Source organism: Chlorocebus sabaeus, chromosome 13, assembly GCF_047675955.1.
Source record: "Chlorocebus sabaeus isolate Y175 chromosome 13, mChlSab1.0.hap1, whole genome shotgun sequence".
NCBI classification, from domain to species: domain Eukaryota; kingdom Metazoa; phylum Chordata; class Mammalia; order Primates; family Cercopithecidae; genus Chlorocebus; species Chlorocebus sabaeus.
Genome location: NC_132916.1, coordinates 95,387,516 through 95,403,630, shown reverse-complemented (window position 1 = coordinate 95,403,630; position 16,115 = coordinate 95,387,516). Strand labels below are relative to the sequence as shown.

The window sequence follows — 16,115 nt, the reverse complement described above, 5'->3', positions numbered from 1 at the left end:
CATTTGATCCTGAAATACCCCATTTTTTTTCTGCCCAGACCTACACACACATGCACTTTAGCTGTACCATCCTTAGATTACTATGTCACAAATTTTACCTTGTTTTGAAACTGAAGTACAATGGCTGATTTTATTATTTTTGTATTTATTTGCAAAGCTGAATTCTAGTAATTATCAGCGAAGACAATTGTTTTGCACAAAAAGAGGTATATTTCTATCTTGAAACTAGGTTATATTGTTACTGCCACAGAAAAGGCAATGGCTTTTTCAGAATATTAGCGTTTGTAGCTCTTGCTTATTGATAGAGAAAAGTTAGTTGCCATAGTGATCTAACAGCCTCTGGAGGGAATGCAGTCATGGCCTTAAGTATCCGGCAACCCACCCAGTTGAGAGCCCCTCTGAAAAGGATTTCCTTCCATGGAAATTGGGTTTCTGAAATAAAAAGAGTTTAATTTCTGTAGCTTAGATTTGCTTATAGGTTTGTTTTTCACTTTTACCTACTGTAATTAAAGGAAAAACATTTATGATAAAGACAGCATATATTTCTTCAGGGATGACATTAAATAATAGATTTTTGTGTTAACCATTCCATAAATGTGTTCTCAAACACACAAAATGACCTTTATACTTTTATTCATGTGAGCTATGGAGCTTAAAAGCAAAGCACTTCGACCAGATGTTGATCCAATAAATTTATCAATATTTGGTGTTTTTAGAGTTTCAGTATATATTCTTAGATGGAGGGGACTCTCATGGCCCATCAAAATCTGCTCAAGCTGTGCTGGGTGAAACAGCACTCATCTATAATACTCATGTAACATGAGCCAATCTGCAGTCGGTTGTTCTGAATTCTACATCGCTCACAGCGCAGGTTGATGTGTGAACACTGTATTTACAGGACCAAAACTGCACATTTGCTCTGCAGCTGTGTTTAACGGTTATCAGTTTGGCACACAGCATGACTGCTTTGGAGGGAGAGTAGACACTTCTCATCCCTTTTGGCAGTTATGAAGTAACTGAAGTACCTACTGCTGAAGTGATTCACTTGAGCTTAATTAGATTTGCTACATAATTAGCATTTGAAGAAACCTAAAGAAAATCCTTGCGGGTTAGTGATTTGTTATGTCAATTGTAAGCATGCTCATTTGGGGGGGGCTAGGAATTAAAAATGATGAAATTTAATGCACCATAAACCCAGATGTATTATATGCATATATACTTTTTAAAAGAGTTTTTAAAAGTGATGCTTTGCAGGGATGACTAAAATGCTTGTCATAGACAACTGGGACCTGTGCATGGGGACTGATCCATCTGCATGTGCCCATGTCTGCTTGATGGCGCTTATGTGTGTACAACTAGCTTTACACCTCTCATGAGAGCCCACAGCTCTTTAATAAACACCCCAGTGCCAGCTGTGAGGGCTGCGCCAATAACCAACTTGAAGCTGGAGAGTGCAGTCTGAGACAGTGAGATCCTATACTGCACTTGTATTTACATGTTAAGGTTAATTTAATTGCAATGACTTGTTCTGGTATGTGTTACTTTAACTGCAAAAAAAAGGAATTTAATTTTAGACTCAAGACATTTCTTTAAATACTCCTGAAGTTTTGTTCTTTAGTATTAGAGTTCTACAAAGTGAATTAACTGTGGAGAATAGCTGTAAAATACTTACTGAGAGGAGAGGTTAAATTTTATATTCCAGTTTAAGTTAAGGCTAGGATAACACTTGTAAACTATGTTTATTTAAAATATTTTCTAATCTGTCAAAAAGTTGTCACATTTTAATCAAATTACTTAGTTACCTAAATTTGTCTAGCCATAAATAAGGAAATAAATGAGAGGGAACAAGTTTAATTTCTTGATGAAGCACTCTGATGATTTTTTTTTACACTTACAGTAAAAAAGAAACCTTTCAAACTTACATCCTACCATAGGTTCACCATCAAATCTCAAGTCAGAATCAGGTTCAAATCAGAATTCAAAACCAGTTTTAGAACTCAAGTGGCAGCTCATGCCCTGCACGCAGGCAAATGGCTAGGAATTAATCAGAAAGTTCCACCCGTGTCCATCCTTCCTGTTATTTGCTCATCTTCCCAGCAAGTACTAAAAAGAAAAAAAAAAAGTACAAATTTGTATGGAACCTACTGTAACTCTGATTAAAGAGACCCTGTATTCCCCAATGACTGACCCCCTAGTACCCCAAAAAGGAATTAAACTGCTAAGCTTTTTATACATGTTCTTAAAATCCTTATTGGACTTGACATAAACGTGCAGATAATTCCGCTAGTTTCTTTTTCATAGGTACAATAATAGCACTAAGTGCAGGATTCCCCTTGTATCCAAGCAAGACTCTTATGAAAACTTTAAAGTCTTCTGCAATGCACCTAAAATTAACCAGGAGACTTGGTGCATATACCAACAAATGTTGTACACCTATGTGATAGTGGTCACCTCACTTAACCTCTCCCAGCTTCAGTTTCTTACTTGTCTTTACTACTACATAAAGTTGTTGAAAGGATTAAAGGAGACTATATAAATAGCTATTTTTACTTATAATTAAATAATATCTGTGTGATTAGTATTTAGTCTGGGTAACTAAATATCTGGTTTTTTTGTTGTTTTCTGTACACATGTACATATTCCTTTTTTAAAATAGACATATAGGCAAATACATTTTTTTCTATATGCCTCCATGTTGTTTCTCTGGATTTCTGCCAGGATGGGATGTGTCAATTATGCACAGAATTGTTAGTGTGTCCCTGGGTGCTTATATAAGTCATTATCTTTGGAGAATGACAAATACACAAACTCCTGTTACCTCTGGTAGCCTCTAATTCCTATTTGAGGGACACGATTGAATTCATGTAGTTCAGCCCCAAGTAAGTAGATAAAAATTATTAAGTAAATGCCCTGGTTCATCTAAACAAAATACGTCACTGATAGCTTTTTATATGAACTATATGCATTTAGTTTACCTAAATTTATTAATAAATAGTATCTCTGAGCATCTTTAATTTTATATTTTATACTTAACTATGAAAGTATCCAGAACCAGATTCCAGTCACTAACTACCTCTTCATTAATGGATCAATGGTTTTAACAGATTTATTAGAAATTTGTCTATACTGAGCAGGTAATATGTACTTTGTGAAAATAGGTATAAAACTGGGTTCATCTTGTCAGCATACCATTTACCCAGTTATGGGAGTAAAAAAGGAGGCATGTGTATTTTTCCCCTAATTCTGAAATGTCTCCCAATTCTTGAAATTTGAACGTGAAAATGTGTGCATGCAAATGAAGACATTCAATCTGAAAAGCTTCTTTGTATAAAATACTAACCAAATTTAAAGCTGAACCATAGGGTAAATATAGTAGAAAAGTATATTTTGGATTCTGCATTTTATTTTCATTGGATACAAACAATAATTACAATTGCTAGATGTGTTTTAGTGAATAGTTTGAACTCATCATGCTAGCAAAAATCATCTGCATATAAATAATAGAGCAATTTCAAGCAATTTTTTCTTAGGTCAGATATTCCTGCCAGAAACTTGTTTGCTTTGTTAATTTGTTCAATTATTAAACTTTGAGAGTACAAAGATAAATTTACTAATGGGGTTCAATTAACAAATTTCTGATTACATTTCCCTAATAACTGATGATAGTATAGAACATTTATTTCTGCCGTGCTTTATTAGTAAAATTGCAGTGATCTGGTGACTGGAATTAAACTGCTGAAAAATGACTTGGTCTGATTTATTCATTGAGTAAAACCAAGCTTTAAAGTCTGTGTTGCTATGGCACCCAAGATTAACTGTAAAAAAAAAATAAATTTAATTTTAGTAAAAACATTGGTACATCTCTTTTGGCATTGTCTAGATAAAAATAGATTCTCCCTTCCCCTTTTTCTTGTCTTTTTTGTGTTTAGCAAGTCCTTTGCATTCTTTTAAACATACACTAAAAGAAATTTAGCATATTTAAAGAGAAGGGAAAAAGCAGTAAAATAAAAGTGTTTTGTCAAAAGATTACAATTTGTAAAATAGCAAATATTTCAGTCATCTCTCTCTCTCTCTCTCTCTCTCTCTCTCTCTCTCTCTATATATATATATATATATATATATGTACTTTTTATTTTGTCTAATTTAATCCTTTCAAAAACTATCTGGCTTCTCATAGTTTTTAGAAAGATGGTGCCAGAGAGGGAGAAATCACTCTATTCTAGTAGTTTCGTTTTCTAATTAGTCTTCAAACTTAAAAACAGGTTGCAAAATTGGGACAGTGACAAGTTTTAGGAGAAATCTTAATGTAGCTCCAATCTTTCAAATTCTAAAAGAATACATTTTCTCTTTCCTGAGACAAAGGAATTGTCTGGTTGCTTTTACCAGGATTGATTTCTGTCTTCAGAATACCATTTGGTGGTGTTAGACTGCTAGATGAAGAATTTTGTTGGTGGGGGGGTGAACAAGAAGAAAAATTGAATGCTTTGTATGATCATCAAAAGCCACTTTTCAGGAGTATTTTACATTTATTGGTGCCAAGCAAATCAGAAATCCTACCTTACAGAGAGCGATTGTTCATGAGATGACCCAGTACTGCAAGTCGCTTATGTTTATCATTATGCTTCCACATTCTAAGGAAATTCCACTTTCAAACGTTGCCGTCAGTGCTTTCTTCTATAGGAAGAATTTGAACTATAAAATTTGAGAAGCTTCAACGTCTGTGGAAATTTGAGAGCATTGCCTTTTTTCCTCTTTATTGAATGTAAAGTGTTTTAACAAAAGCATGGTAGCCCAGTACATTTTAAGTGTCAAAACTTGCACATAGTGTATCTTATAAAGAATTTAAATTTTAGTCTTTGAACTTTTAAAGCCTCAAACATCTTTAGAGGCCGACTGCAGCAAATAAACAGAATATGTTGCAGAGAGATTTAGTGAAGAACAATTTTTTTTGCCATTGTTTCTCGCAGTGCTCTGCAGATGAAAATGGTGAGGAAACTGAGTGATAGTTCAAGACTGTATGCAGGGGAGAAATTGAAAGCAGAACCAAGCTTTTACAGATTTTACCTGGAAACACAAAGTGGTTTAGATGAGGTGCTAGTTCTTACCTTTATGATTGCTAATTTAGATTTTATAAAAATTGAAATGAGTTAATATTTTAAAATATTTAAGTATGTTCTCTGGACCACAATAAGCACAGTGTACTTTTTAAAAAAGTGATTTTATATAAGATTATAAATTACAGAAATGAATTGTTACTTCCTTGCTGTTGCTTATTTCTGATTTTGAAATAGCAAAATTTATAAAGCTATGGTTTTGAGAAAATAGTAGTAATTCATATTCTTATAATTGTTTTAATAATCTAAATTAATACATAAATTATTGCTTTAATGTTAAATTTTGATTTTAAAATTTACTTCGGTTTCTACAGGTAATATATTGAGATTCTGACAATTTTATATTAATGTATGATTTTATTCTGACACAGCTATTGAATTTGAATCACTAATTATTTCTATGCATGTGTTAATACCATTCTCCAACTTTGTTTTAGGTAGCTAGATTGTATCCAGGGAAGCCCATTTAGATCAGAAATAACATTTCTTTCTAACTTCAAAAAATAAGCATCCACTTTAAAAATAGAATCTGAATTTAAATAAAAATCTTAATGTAGGATTCCATTCCATTCTTTAACTAGTGGAAAGAAATCTTAGCAAAAAAAAAAAAAAAAAAAAAAAAAAAACCAAATTACCAGTAATTTGCATTAAAGAGGAAGAGATGGATTTTTTTTTTTTTTAAGTCAGCAGACATTGAAGATGGTTCAGTGAAGTTAAGTAATAGAGATCTCAGATTTTAATTTAGTCAAGATTATGATTTTACATAGAAGCATTGTTGAAATAGGCTTGATAATAATGTTTTAAGTGTTATACAAATCTGGGTGAAATTATATTATTCATCTACTGTCTTACTCAGTTATATTGGTTCAGCTGTGTTTTAAGAGTGAGAGACCTTATATCAATGAGCGTTTGTTCTGTGCATCTCATGTGCATGGTCTTAATAAAATAAGCATACCTCTAACATTTGGGGGAGCATCCTCTTAGTTCGGGGGTAGGTTAGAGACTCTACTTTCCAAATAATTAATTTCATAGATCCATGCTCTTGAAAAATTGGTACATACAAATATATTTTTAAGCTTTATTTTTCACATATGCTATGTATTGTTTAAAGCATTAGCTTAAATGAAAAATAATATTTTACATTCGTCAAGTTGTGTTTATTTAATTCAGTAATGAAATTAATTTGGAGTTGTTGGCATACTGCCTTCACAGGTTTCTGTGACTCATTTGCTGAGAAAGTGTGATTCAAGAGACCAGAATCATTTTTTTCTCATTTGCTAAAACTCATGTTTTGACTATGGGCAAATGTTCATGGCAGATTTAAAACAAATTTAAAGTAAATATTCTGTGATAATATTTGGAAGCTGAGTGATGTCTGGCCTTACATAACTAGGACAAATATAAATCTCTGAGTTCACGGACTTTAGAAGTATCAACTATACATCATTTTAGAACACTGGTTTTGTTTTTCTCATATTCTTAGAGTTTAACTCTTATACTACTAATTATGATCTCTAGAAGGTAATTGCATTTAGAAGCAAAATATCTGCTGTTTTATGAATTTAATAATTAAGGACTAAATGGTGTTCCAATTTAGGTTTAAAAGTAAGCACATTCACACATCATTTAAAGCTATTTCTTAATTTTTTTTCCTACAGAAGAAATTATAGCTGCATGATCGCTATATGTCCTGTTCAATACTCATTATATTTATAATTTATATTATCTGTATATTTATTCATTATATTTATAATTTAGTCCTGTCCAAATAAAGTATATTTTCATAGTTAAGTGTGTTGTGGTAGTATAATGATTACATGAAATAACCTGGACCTTGTTGTTTGCAAAGTAAATTAAATGTTAATTTTCTGGGTTACTACTTGGAAATTAAGTTGTGGAATGTTTCTCATTGGTCCAAGGAGGAACATAAAATTCTGATTTATCAGATAATCCTACAGGAAACGTATGCCTGTTTTGACTTATGATATGTTTCTTATTACAATGTCCTGCTTTTCTGGCTTTCCGTTAAATGTTTAGAAAAATTAGTTAATAGTTTTGCAGGAAAAGAAAGGAAATTTATCAGTGTATACCAGCCATATAAGAAGTGGGAACATATATAAAAGACCTCTAATTTTCCGATCTCACTTTGAACTTTTCTTCACAGTTTTCCAGCTCAAGATGGTATATAGTCTTGCACAATGGGCTGTAGCCAACTTTCCGTCAGAAGAACTGAGTAAAAATTATTCCAAAATTGTTCTTAGAAAGAAATCTGAGCCTGGAATTGTCTTGCATTAAAAAACAAAAAGCAAATGATTGCTTTAAAAACACACCAAATGATATTGGATGGTCTTTATTCTTGACTCTGTTTTTTAAAGTGTGTATACGTTCATTACATCCAGTTGTCTATTGGCCTCTTTTACTCGTAACTTTTCGGAAGTTGACTGACAGGCCACTTTTTCTATAGTGGGAAAATACGCGCTTTGTGTGCGCGGAGGGATTTCCAACCCCCGAGAACCAGCAATGAGTGTTTGGGCATCCTGCTCCCCACCAGGGGGCAGCACCGGACACTGCCTTTCCTAGAGGCCTGAGTGCATTAAGGCTTTCTAGCAGTGCTCTCGACCCCTCTTCCTCATACAGCCCTTACGTATTTTTGGTATTTTCTTACACATTTTAGGCTTAATAAGTGTTTAATAAGTGATAGCTGTTTAGGCGTTGTGCTATACGGATGCTGCTTTTCAGGTTTGACCGTTCTGTGTACCTGAATTTTGTCCTTCGTGGTAATTTGGTCTACCATTTAAAATACCTTGTGTTTATTATAAATATGGGATACCTTTAACTTGTAAAGTCTAGCAATTATTGAGTACAACGACATGTCAGGCATGAAACCAGGTACTTTTTATATGCTGCTGCAGAATCTGAGTAGACATAAAGGCAAGATAACAATAGAGTCATAAAACAATAGGAAAATGCAATAATGGGGAATTGTAATACTTCTATTTTGATGTTGAATAAACAGTACAAACCTCGGGGGGGTTAAATCACAATAGAACAAAGATCCCTTCAGATAGAATTCCAGATTCCATGCTGTATCAATTATATTATGAAACCTTGCCATAAAAAAAAAAAAAAAAAAAAAGTTGAGGGTGAATTAGGCCACGATGTGTAATGCCTGAGACAGAAATTTCAGTGATGTAACTCCAGTGACACTGTGACAAGGAGAATTAGGGATGGACATACTTAAAACTTGAATGGAGAAATAGGGTTAGATATTGAGAGATCCCAGGGAAACCTGTGAAAACCCTAATATATGTGAATTTATGTACATGTAATATGTAACATATTACATTCATCAAAACATGGGAATAAATAACATACTCTTAATTTTTAAAAGCCCCATAAATATATTTTACTTAAAACCATAGTGGATCTTATTCTTTTAATTTGTACTTGTCCTCTCTTATCTGCTAGAAAATTTAAAGATTCTCTGTCCTTCCTAATTTTAACAGGATACTTTGTTTTCTAAAAATAAAACAAAACAAAAAGATAAATTTGTTTTGTTTTATTTTGTTACAGAAAATAGTCAAATGAAGACAATTTATTTTGCCTGTGTCTATGATTGTAATGATTTGGAATTGTTATTTCACATTGTTTGCTTTCTTTTCTGGCTATAATGTGCCTAGCAATCCAGATGGCTAATATATAAACAGTTGGAGTTATGCTTATTACAATCACTTAGTGTGGCTTCGGAGGTTCCCAGTACCCAGGACCATCTGTTCATTGCTCTGTGTATTACCTTCATGATCAAGTTTGTGTTTTCAGCTCCTTCACATACCTTAGCCTCTACCTTTCTTTATATGTGAAAGAGGCTTCTAAGACTGAACTTAACTCATATGCCCCTCAAGGCTATGTTGTCAGACCTTGATAATCCCAGCCTGCCTTCACACTACCATTCTTTTGTATTCCTAATTCATTTTTTTCCCCTTATCATTGCTATTCTCAATAGTAGTGTCTTAAAATTTACAGAAGAGTGACTAAGAAAATGGGCTTTGTAGTCAGGTTTGAATCTTACTTGGCCGTATGTGTAGCGATTTGATCTTGGGCAACCTCCTTTATCTTTATTTCCTCACCTGTGAAAAGGAGTGTAATACTGACTTCATAGATTTGTTAAAATGGTTAAATGAGATAAAATGTAACTCATTTAGCTCATGCCTGGTTTCTTATTATTAACATAATTTAGAATGAAAATTCTCCTGTTGCAAAAAGGCATATTCAGAAGTAAATTCAAATATTATATTCTAAAATTTCACATGCATCTTTTGGAAGAAATATCTACTTTAAGCACCTGGCAATGTGAAAGCACATATGACAACAGAATATACGATACTAAATCATTGTTTTGGGGTTCATTTTCAGTCCTTCTTACTGGATCCTGGGTGCAACTTTAGACCCCAAATAGCTAGAGAAAAGTTTCTCTAGGTGCCTGTCTGTTGCTTCTGGTTACACGTTACACTATAATCTGCTTTGGAGCCTCACAGCCACATCTGTCATTGTTCCACGTGGCCTGAGCCAGCTTACATGCACAGCTCTGTAGGGAGAGAGACCATAAACGAACACTCCCCATTTCTAGCCCATATTCTGCGTAATACATGTAAGTCTCCCAGCAGCCCTGTCGGCTATGCCGTTACTTAATTCCCAATTTATGTGGCTTACTTTTTCTGAATGAAAAGTCATCAAATATGGTTTTTAAGATATGGAACAGAAGAATATGATTAATCTGAGTTGTCATGAAAATTCAGGGCACGTGGTTGCTATGGTTTTGGCTTCATGTATTTATAATGGAGAGAAACTTTGTCTCCATTAATTGACAAACTTGCCAATGGGATTCAGTATTTGTTTTTCTGTGTGTGTGTCTCTGTGTGTGTGTGTGTATGTGTGTGTGTGTACATACGTATGTACATGTATACAGCTTCTGCCTGAAAACACTGAGGCGGAACAAGGATGTTCTGTTTTGGTGGTAGTGCAAAGAAACATACTATACATAAATTATTTATATGTGAACCAATTCAGTGAGAAGTAACTATACAGCTGCTTAATTGACCTAAGAGTCTTACTTCCAACTGCTTAAAAATAAGTATAAACTGAAGTTCGTGGAAAATATCACTTAAGGCTCTTTAATGTACTTTTGTTAGTAAAGAGAATTTCAAGCTGTTTCAGTCAGTCAGTGTATATTCTTTAAAAAACTGAACACCCTATTCATAGTCTTATATATCCTTGAATTATCTTCCATGATTTTTACATTTTACATACTTATAATAGTGTATAAGAACAACTTAATGCTACATAATTTACAGTCATCGTTTCCAAATTAAGGAAGCTGTATGTGTAAAATCACAAATTTATGTAACATCAAACAGGAACTTTTATTCATATAAGAAAACCATTATTCACTTTATTGTTTTCCTTTATTTCAGCATCATTTATTACAAAATTAATACTGTTTTCGAAAAACCAAAACAATATATTATAAAGCACAACATGGAGTTGTCTCTCACCTCCTTGTCATTCGCAGTCTCAAAGGGTAACCACTGTTTACAGTTCAAGTGTGTCTTCACAGCAGATGTTTTCCTGTGCTCGTGCAAACATATAGATGTATTCCTGGAAGGAGTGAGGCCTGCATTCTTGAGGAGTTAGGAGCATTGCTATTTGAAAAAATAAAAATCCAGTTTGATGATGTTAGTCATTATGCTGAAAGGAGTGATTTTAACAAATACCAACAGATCTTCTTGTGGTAGGCCAACTTTCCAAGTTACTAGTTCAAGAGAATAGCCGTTTTTTTAACAGGTATAAAATCAAAGGCGTTTGTTTAGTAAAATATTTTGCCCTTAATTTTCCATGGATAGCTTGTTTATGAAGAGTTCAGTATTCAGGGTAGATAGAAAAACAGCCCTGTGTCAGCTAAAGTAATAAAACCGACTTAATCCCAAACTGACAATTTAAAGCCCTTTAAAATTACTTGTTGCAAACAAGAAACAATCCACCCAGTCTGTCATCTCTTTTCAGCTTATTAGTAGTGGAATCTCTTAGGTGGCTCTTTAAATTGTGTGTAGTAAAAGTCCTAAAGTTGTTCGTGGAGATTTCCAGTTGCTAGGGAATACCAACACTTATTTGATGTTTGATATTGTAAATCATGATAGTTATTGGGGCCAAAGGGAGGTCTGTAAATGTCCAATAGGTTCTTTTTGGAGCTAATTTGTGCTGTTTGCATTTTCTTTCTGCCCCAATACACTTGTCACTGGAAGAAATCACACAGAGGGTAGGGATAAAGCATGAAGTATCATGATTCCTTCATGTAAAAATTTTGTTAGAATTAAAATGTAAACATAGTATAATATGTAAAAAAAAAAAAAAAATTGGGCCTCCTTAAATCCTTTATAAAGGAAGACAATGTGTAAACATGTGAGTAAATACCAAGGTTTCATTTTAGGTAATAGCTGTGAATGTTAAAAGTAATATTATTTGCCTCAGAATAGTTTAATCACATATCTCTTAAATTTTTTAACTCTTTAAACATTTTATTTTCAGTTCGGGCTTGGGGGCTCACATCTGTAACCCCAGCACGTTGGGATGGTGAGGCTGGGCATCACTTGAGCCCAGGAGTTGAAGACCCCGTTTCTAGAAAGAAAGAAAGAGTGAGAGAGAGGGAGGGAGGGAGGGGAGAGAAAGAGAAAGAAAGAGAGAAAGAAAGGACAATAAAGAGAGAGAGAGTGAGAGAAAGGAAGGAAGGAAGGGAGGGAGAGAGGGAGGGAGGGCAGGCTAAGTGTGTTGGTGTGCACAAGTGGTCACAGCTACTTGGTAGTCTGAGGTGGGAGGATTGCTTGAGTCTGGAAGGTTGAGGTTGCAGTGACCCGTGTTTGTACCACTGCACTTCACCCTGGGCGAGAGAGTGAGACCCTATTTCAAAATAAATTCAAATTTGAATATTTTACTTGAGTAACATTTTGTTTTCTCCTGAAAATAATTTTCTACAGTGTTCTACTGGGGTTGAGGTTTTACATGTTTAAACCAGATCTCTAGCCTCATGGGGCTCATAGTCTCTCGTGGAAGACAGATAATTGGGCAACTGCAGTGGATTATGCCGAGTTCAGTGCTTTGGGAGCTCAGAGCAGAGGCCCCTCCCTCATCTGCCCTGTAGGGTTGGGGAGGTGCTGTCAAGGAAGGCTTCCCAGCAGGAGTGATTCCTGAGGTAATAACCTGAGATTTGTACACACATCAGTCAGGCAAAGAGATGTGGACTTGGGGTGTGAGTGGCCAGAGACCCAGCAGCATCTACAGAAGCCAGACTATGAGAGAGATGAGAACACAGTCAAGTAACTGATAGAAGTTCAGTCTGGCTGGGACATGGAGGAATTATGAACATTTAAAGTAATACATGTTCATTGTATAAAATATCAGAAAAACAGGAAATGAGAAAGTATATATTATTGCCAGTTTCATGTTGCAGAGTTAACTACTGTGAACATTTGTTGAATTTTTATAATTCTTTCCATTTATAGTCATAGAACAGCATGTTTGATATTATCCCAGTTTGGCTGAGACAATAGATATATATACAGGTATAATGCATGTGCATACATGAAAACACATAGTAAAACTGGGATCATGCTAACATGCTGTTACCTGCTTTTTTCATATTACAGTATACTTAACTATTTTTAATGTCCTTAGATGCAATTGTATTTTGAGTGAGTGAAATATTTTAAGTTGCACTATTTCATTTCTGTGAATAAAAAAAATTCTTGAAGTAACCATCCTGATTTTGTCTGCAGGAGGAATGTTTCTTGAACCTAGAGGCTCCTATATCAAGAGTATGTGGTTATGACACACCATTTCCTCACATTTTTGAACCATTCTATATCCCAGACAAATGGAAGTGTTATGATGCCCTTCGAAAAATGATCAACTACTGACCATATACGTAAGTATACATTTTGAGAAAGCTATTATGTGCCCCCACATTAACGTACTATTAACCAAGACACAGCAATCATCAGTGTTTTGTATTTTGGTATAAGGCAACTTTCAGAAGAAAATACGTGCTTTAGAAAAAAATTCAAATTTATAGTAGTATATTTACATTTTTGTTGTTGTTGTTCTGAGATGGAGTCTCACTCCGTCGCCCAGGCTAGACTGCAGTAGTGCGATCTCAGCTCACTGCAACCTACCCCCTACCCCTAAGTTCAAGCGATTCTCCTGCTTCAACCTCCTGAGTAGCTGGGATTACAGGCACCTGCCACCATGCCCAGCTAATTTTTGTGTTTTTATTGGAGGTAGGGTTTCACTATGTTGGCTCGGCTCATTTCAAACTCCTGACCTCAAGTGATCCACCTGCTTCAGCCTCCCAAAGTGCTGGGATTACAGGCATGAGCCACTGCACTTGGCTATATTTACATTTAATAGAAACATATATATATATATATGTGATTTCTTTTTTTTCTTTTTTCTTTTCTTTTTTTTTTTGAGATGGACTCGCTCTGTCACCAGGCTGGAGTGCAGTGGCGCAATCTTGACTCACTGCAACCTCCACCTCCCGGGTTTAAGCGATTGTCTTGCCTCAGTCTCCTGAGTAGCTGGGACTACAGGTGTGCATCACCGATATGCCAAGCTGATTTTTTATATTTTTAGTAGAGACGGGGTTTCACCATGTTAGCCAGGATGGTCTTGATCTCTTGATCTTGTGATCTGCCTGCCTTGGCCTCTCGAAGTGCTGGAATTACAGGTGTGAGCCACCGTGCCTGGCCTGTATATGTGATTTCTAAAAAATAGATGCATGCATATGTTAACATCGAATACTCAATCACTAGATGAAGATGCTCTCTACCATGGTTTAGATTGCAAGTGTACTTTATACCATTGTTTCAACTTCAACCTTAATTTTTGTGTATATTTTTTCAACTACTTAAACTGTTCATGAATAGGCATACTTTCTGTATTTAAAACTGGCCCCTCAAGCACCATTAATTTACATTCTAGTTATTTACATGATAATTCATGACATTCTGAAATGTGCCTGTATATTATCTGAAAAAAGGATTTCTTAAGCAAAATATCTGTTTGTTGTATATAAGGGAAAATTTTACTTGAAAAAAACAAACTAACCCCAAAACCCAGCACCACTACCATTTCCAGAACCTTTTTTAGCAAGTGAATATTTTTTACATAGTGGATAATAAATGGTATTTATTAATTATGATTTTCTAAGTCATGCTTATCAGCCCCTTCAGTGGTGTTATTCTAACAAAATGAATACATTACAAATTATTAAGTTAATTTTTCAGTTTTCGTATAGAAGTTACTATCACTGACATGCTGATTTTGAAATGTTTCAAATGAGTAGATATGATTAGATCCTTTACATTTTAATATCTAGTTTTTCCAAAAATAATAGTAATATCTTTTGAAGAACCATGTTTTTTTCCAAAGGAAAATAAACTCTGTATAATAGCACATTCTCTCCTTTTTAAAGATCAGAAATGCTAGAATTCCTGACTTTGGTGTATGGGTAGTACATCTAGCTCACAGAAAATCAGAGTGAAATGCCTTTACATTTGTGCGGATAGAGAAGTTAACTCTCCCTCGTATGTCACTGTGCTACCATAATCGCTACGTTTTCTGTGGTTCTAGTCTAAGAATATTGTTACAGATGGAAGCTAGGACCATTGGCCCACAGATGCCTAGTATTCTCTCAGATACACAGGTCTAGTCTAAGAATATTGTTACAGATGGAAGCTAGGACCATTGGCCCACAGATGCCTAGTATTCTCTCAGATACACAGGTCTAGTCTAAGAATATTGTTACAGATGGAAGCTAGGACCATTGGCCCACAGATGCCTAGTATTCTCTCAGATACACAGGTGTAGATGCCGTATTTCTGATGTCTTCTCGATGTCTGTGAAAGCAACTGGCATCTACAGTGAATCACACTTAGAACTGGTTAGAGGACTCCCTCACTTTTGTTGTCCATGTGGTTCCCTTCCGCGGACCAGCCATAATAAAAAGCCAAGGTAATAATGGTGGCCACGTGCCTCGTTGCTATTTTTAAAGTAATATTCAGGTGTGGTTTTAAATTTAGATTATGTATTCCTTTTGAAACAGAAGGAAAACATTTAAACCTATGCTGAAAATACGATAAAAGAAAAACAACTCCAATATGCTAAAAGTTAAATATGGTATTAAAGAAAATAGTCATGTATGCAATTGAGAATGTCTATAATTTCTTTTACAGAAAAGCTGGAAGATTATAACTAGATATGGAAATATTTTTTCTGAATTTTTTTTTTTTATATTTCCTCAGACTTACCTCTTTTTGAAAAGAGAGTTTTTATTAAATGAACCATCATGATATTGGCTGAAAAGTTCTACATTCTATTATTGTATTGTAACACATATGTATTGATGATTTTCATTAAGAGTTTCAGATTAACTTTGAAAAATATTCCACTTGGTAATCTTATAAATTCTGTTTAATTACATCTGTAAATATTGTGTGTGTGATAGTATTCAATAAAGTAAAATCAAATTGTCTTTGGGTTGTATGTGTTCTTTTTTTTTCCTTTAGCAAAAAGTTTTTGTTTGAGAGTAATAGCTTGTGAACTTGTTAATTAAATCTGAATTAAAGTACAGTATTCACTATAGAAATGGTGACTTTTCAACTTTATTGTATTTGGTTCAGTTCTTTATGACCAGGATGGTTATATGTTGACAGAACTTCTAGAATGTTTTCCCTCATTCTTCCCTCTTGCCTGAACAAGGTGTCGTAATGAATGTACTCACCTCCCCAGTGTGTGGTGGGGCAGAATTTTTCCTACTGCCTCTCTTCTGTGAGATGGACAGCATAAGCCTGTCCATTACAAAACTGCCAAGTTTTAGCTGTAGCTGTAGTGTTTTGCCATGATGTTGCAAAGCAATTTTTGCCCATGTTCTTTATGTTATTACTTGGATAA

At 34.5% G+C, this 16,115-nt stretch overlaps 1 protein-coding gene across 2 annotated transcripts in view; it reads left to right on the top strand.

Moving 5' to 3' along the window:
• The window catches only part of BCKDHB (branched chain keto acid dehydrogenase E1 subunit beta), a 249,437-nt gene extending 233,741 nt beyond the window's left edge, over positions 1–15,696 (top strand). The window contains exons 10-11 of one of the 2 annotated variants that reach the window (XM_038002194.2): positions 12,941–13,089; positions 15,467–15,696. In XM_038002194.2, the coding sequence (XP_037858122.2) occupies positions 12,941–13,081 (141 nt within the window). In that variant the 3' untranslated portion in view covers positions 13,082–13,089; positions 15,467–15,696. Of the gene's footprint in view, positions 1–12,940; positions 13,090–15,397 lie in introns of both variants that reach the window. The other variant, XM_008006436.3, reaches the window with a different exon arrangement.
• The last annotated feature ends 419 nt before the right edge of the window (positions 15,697–16,115 follow it).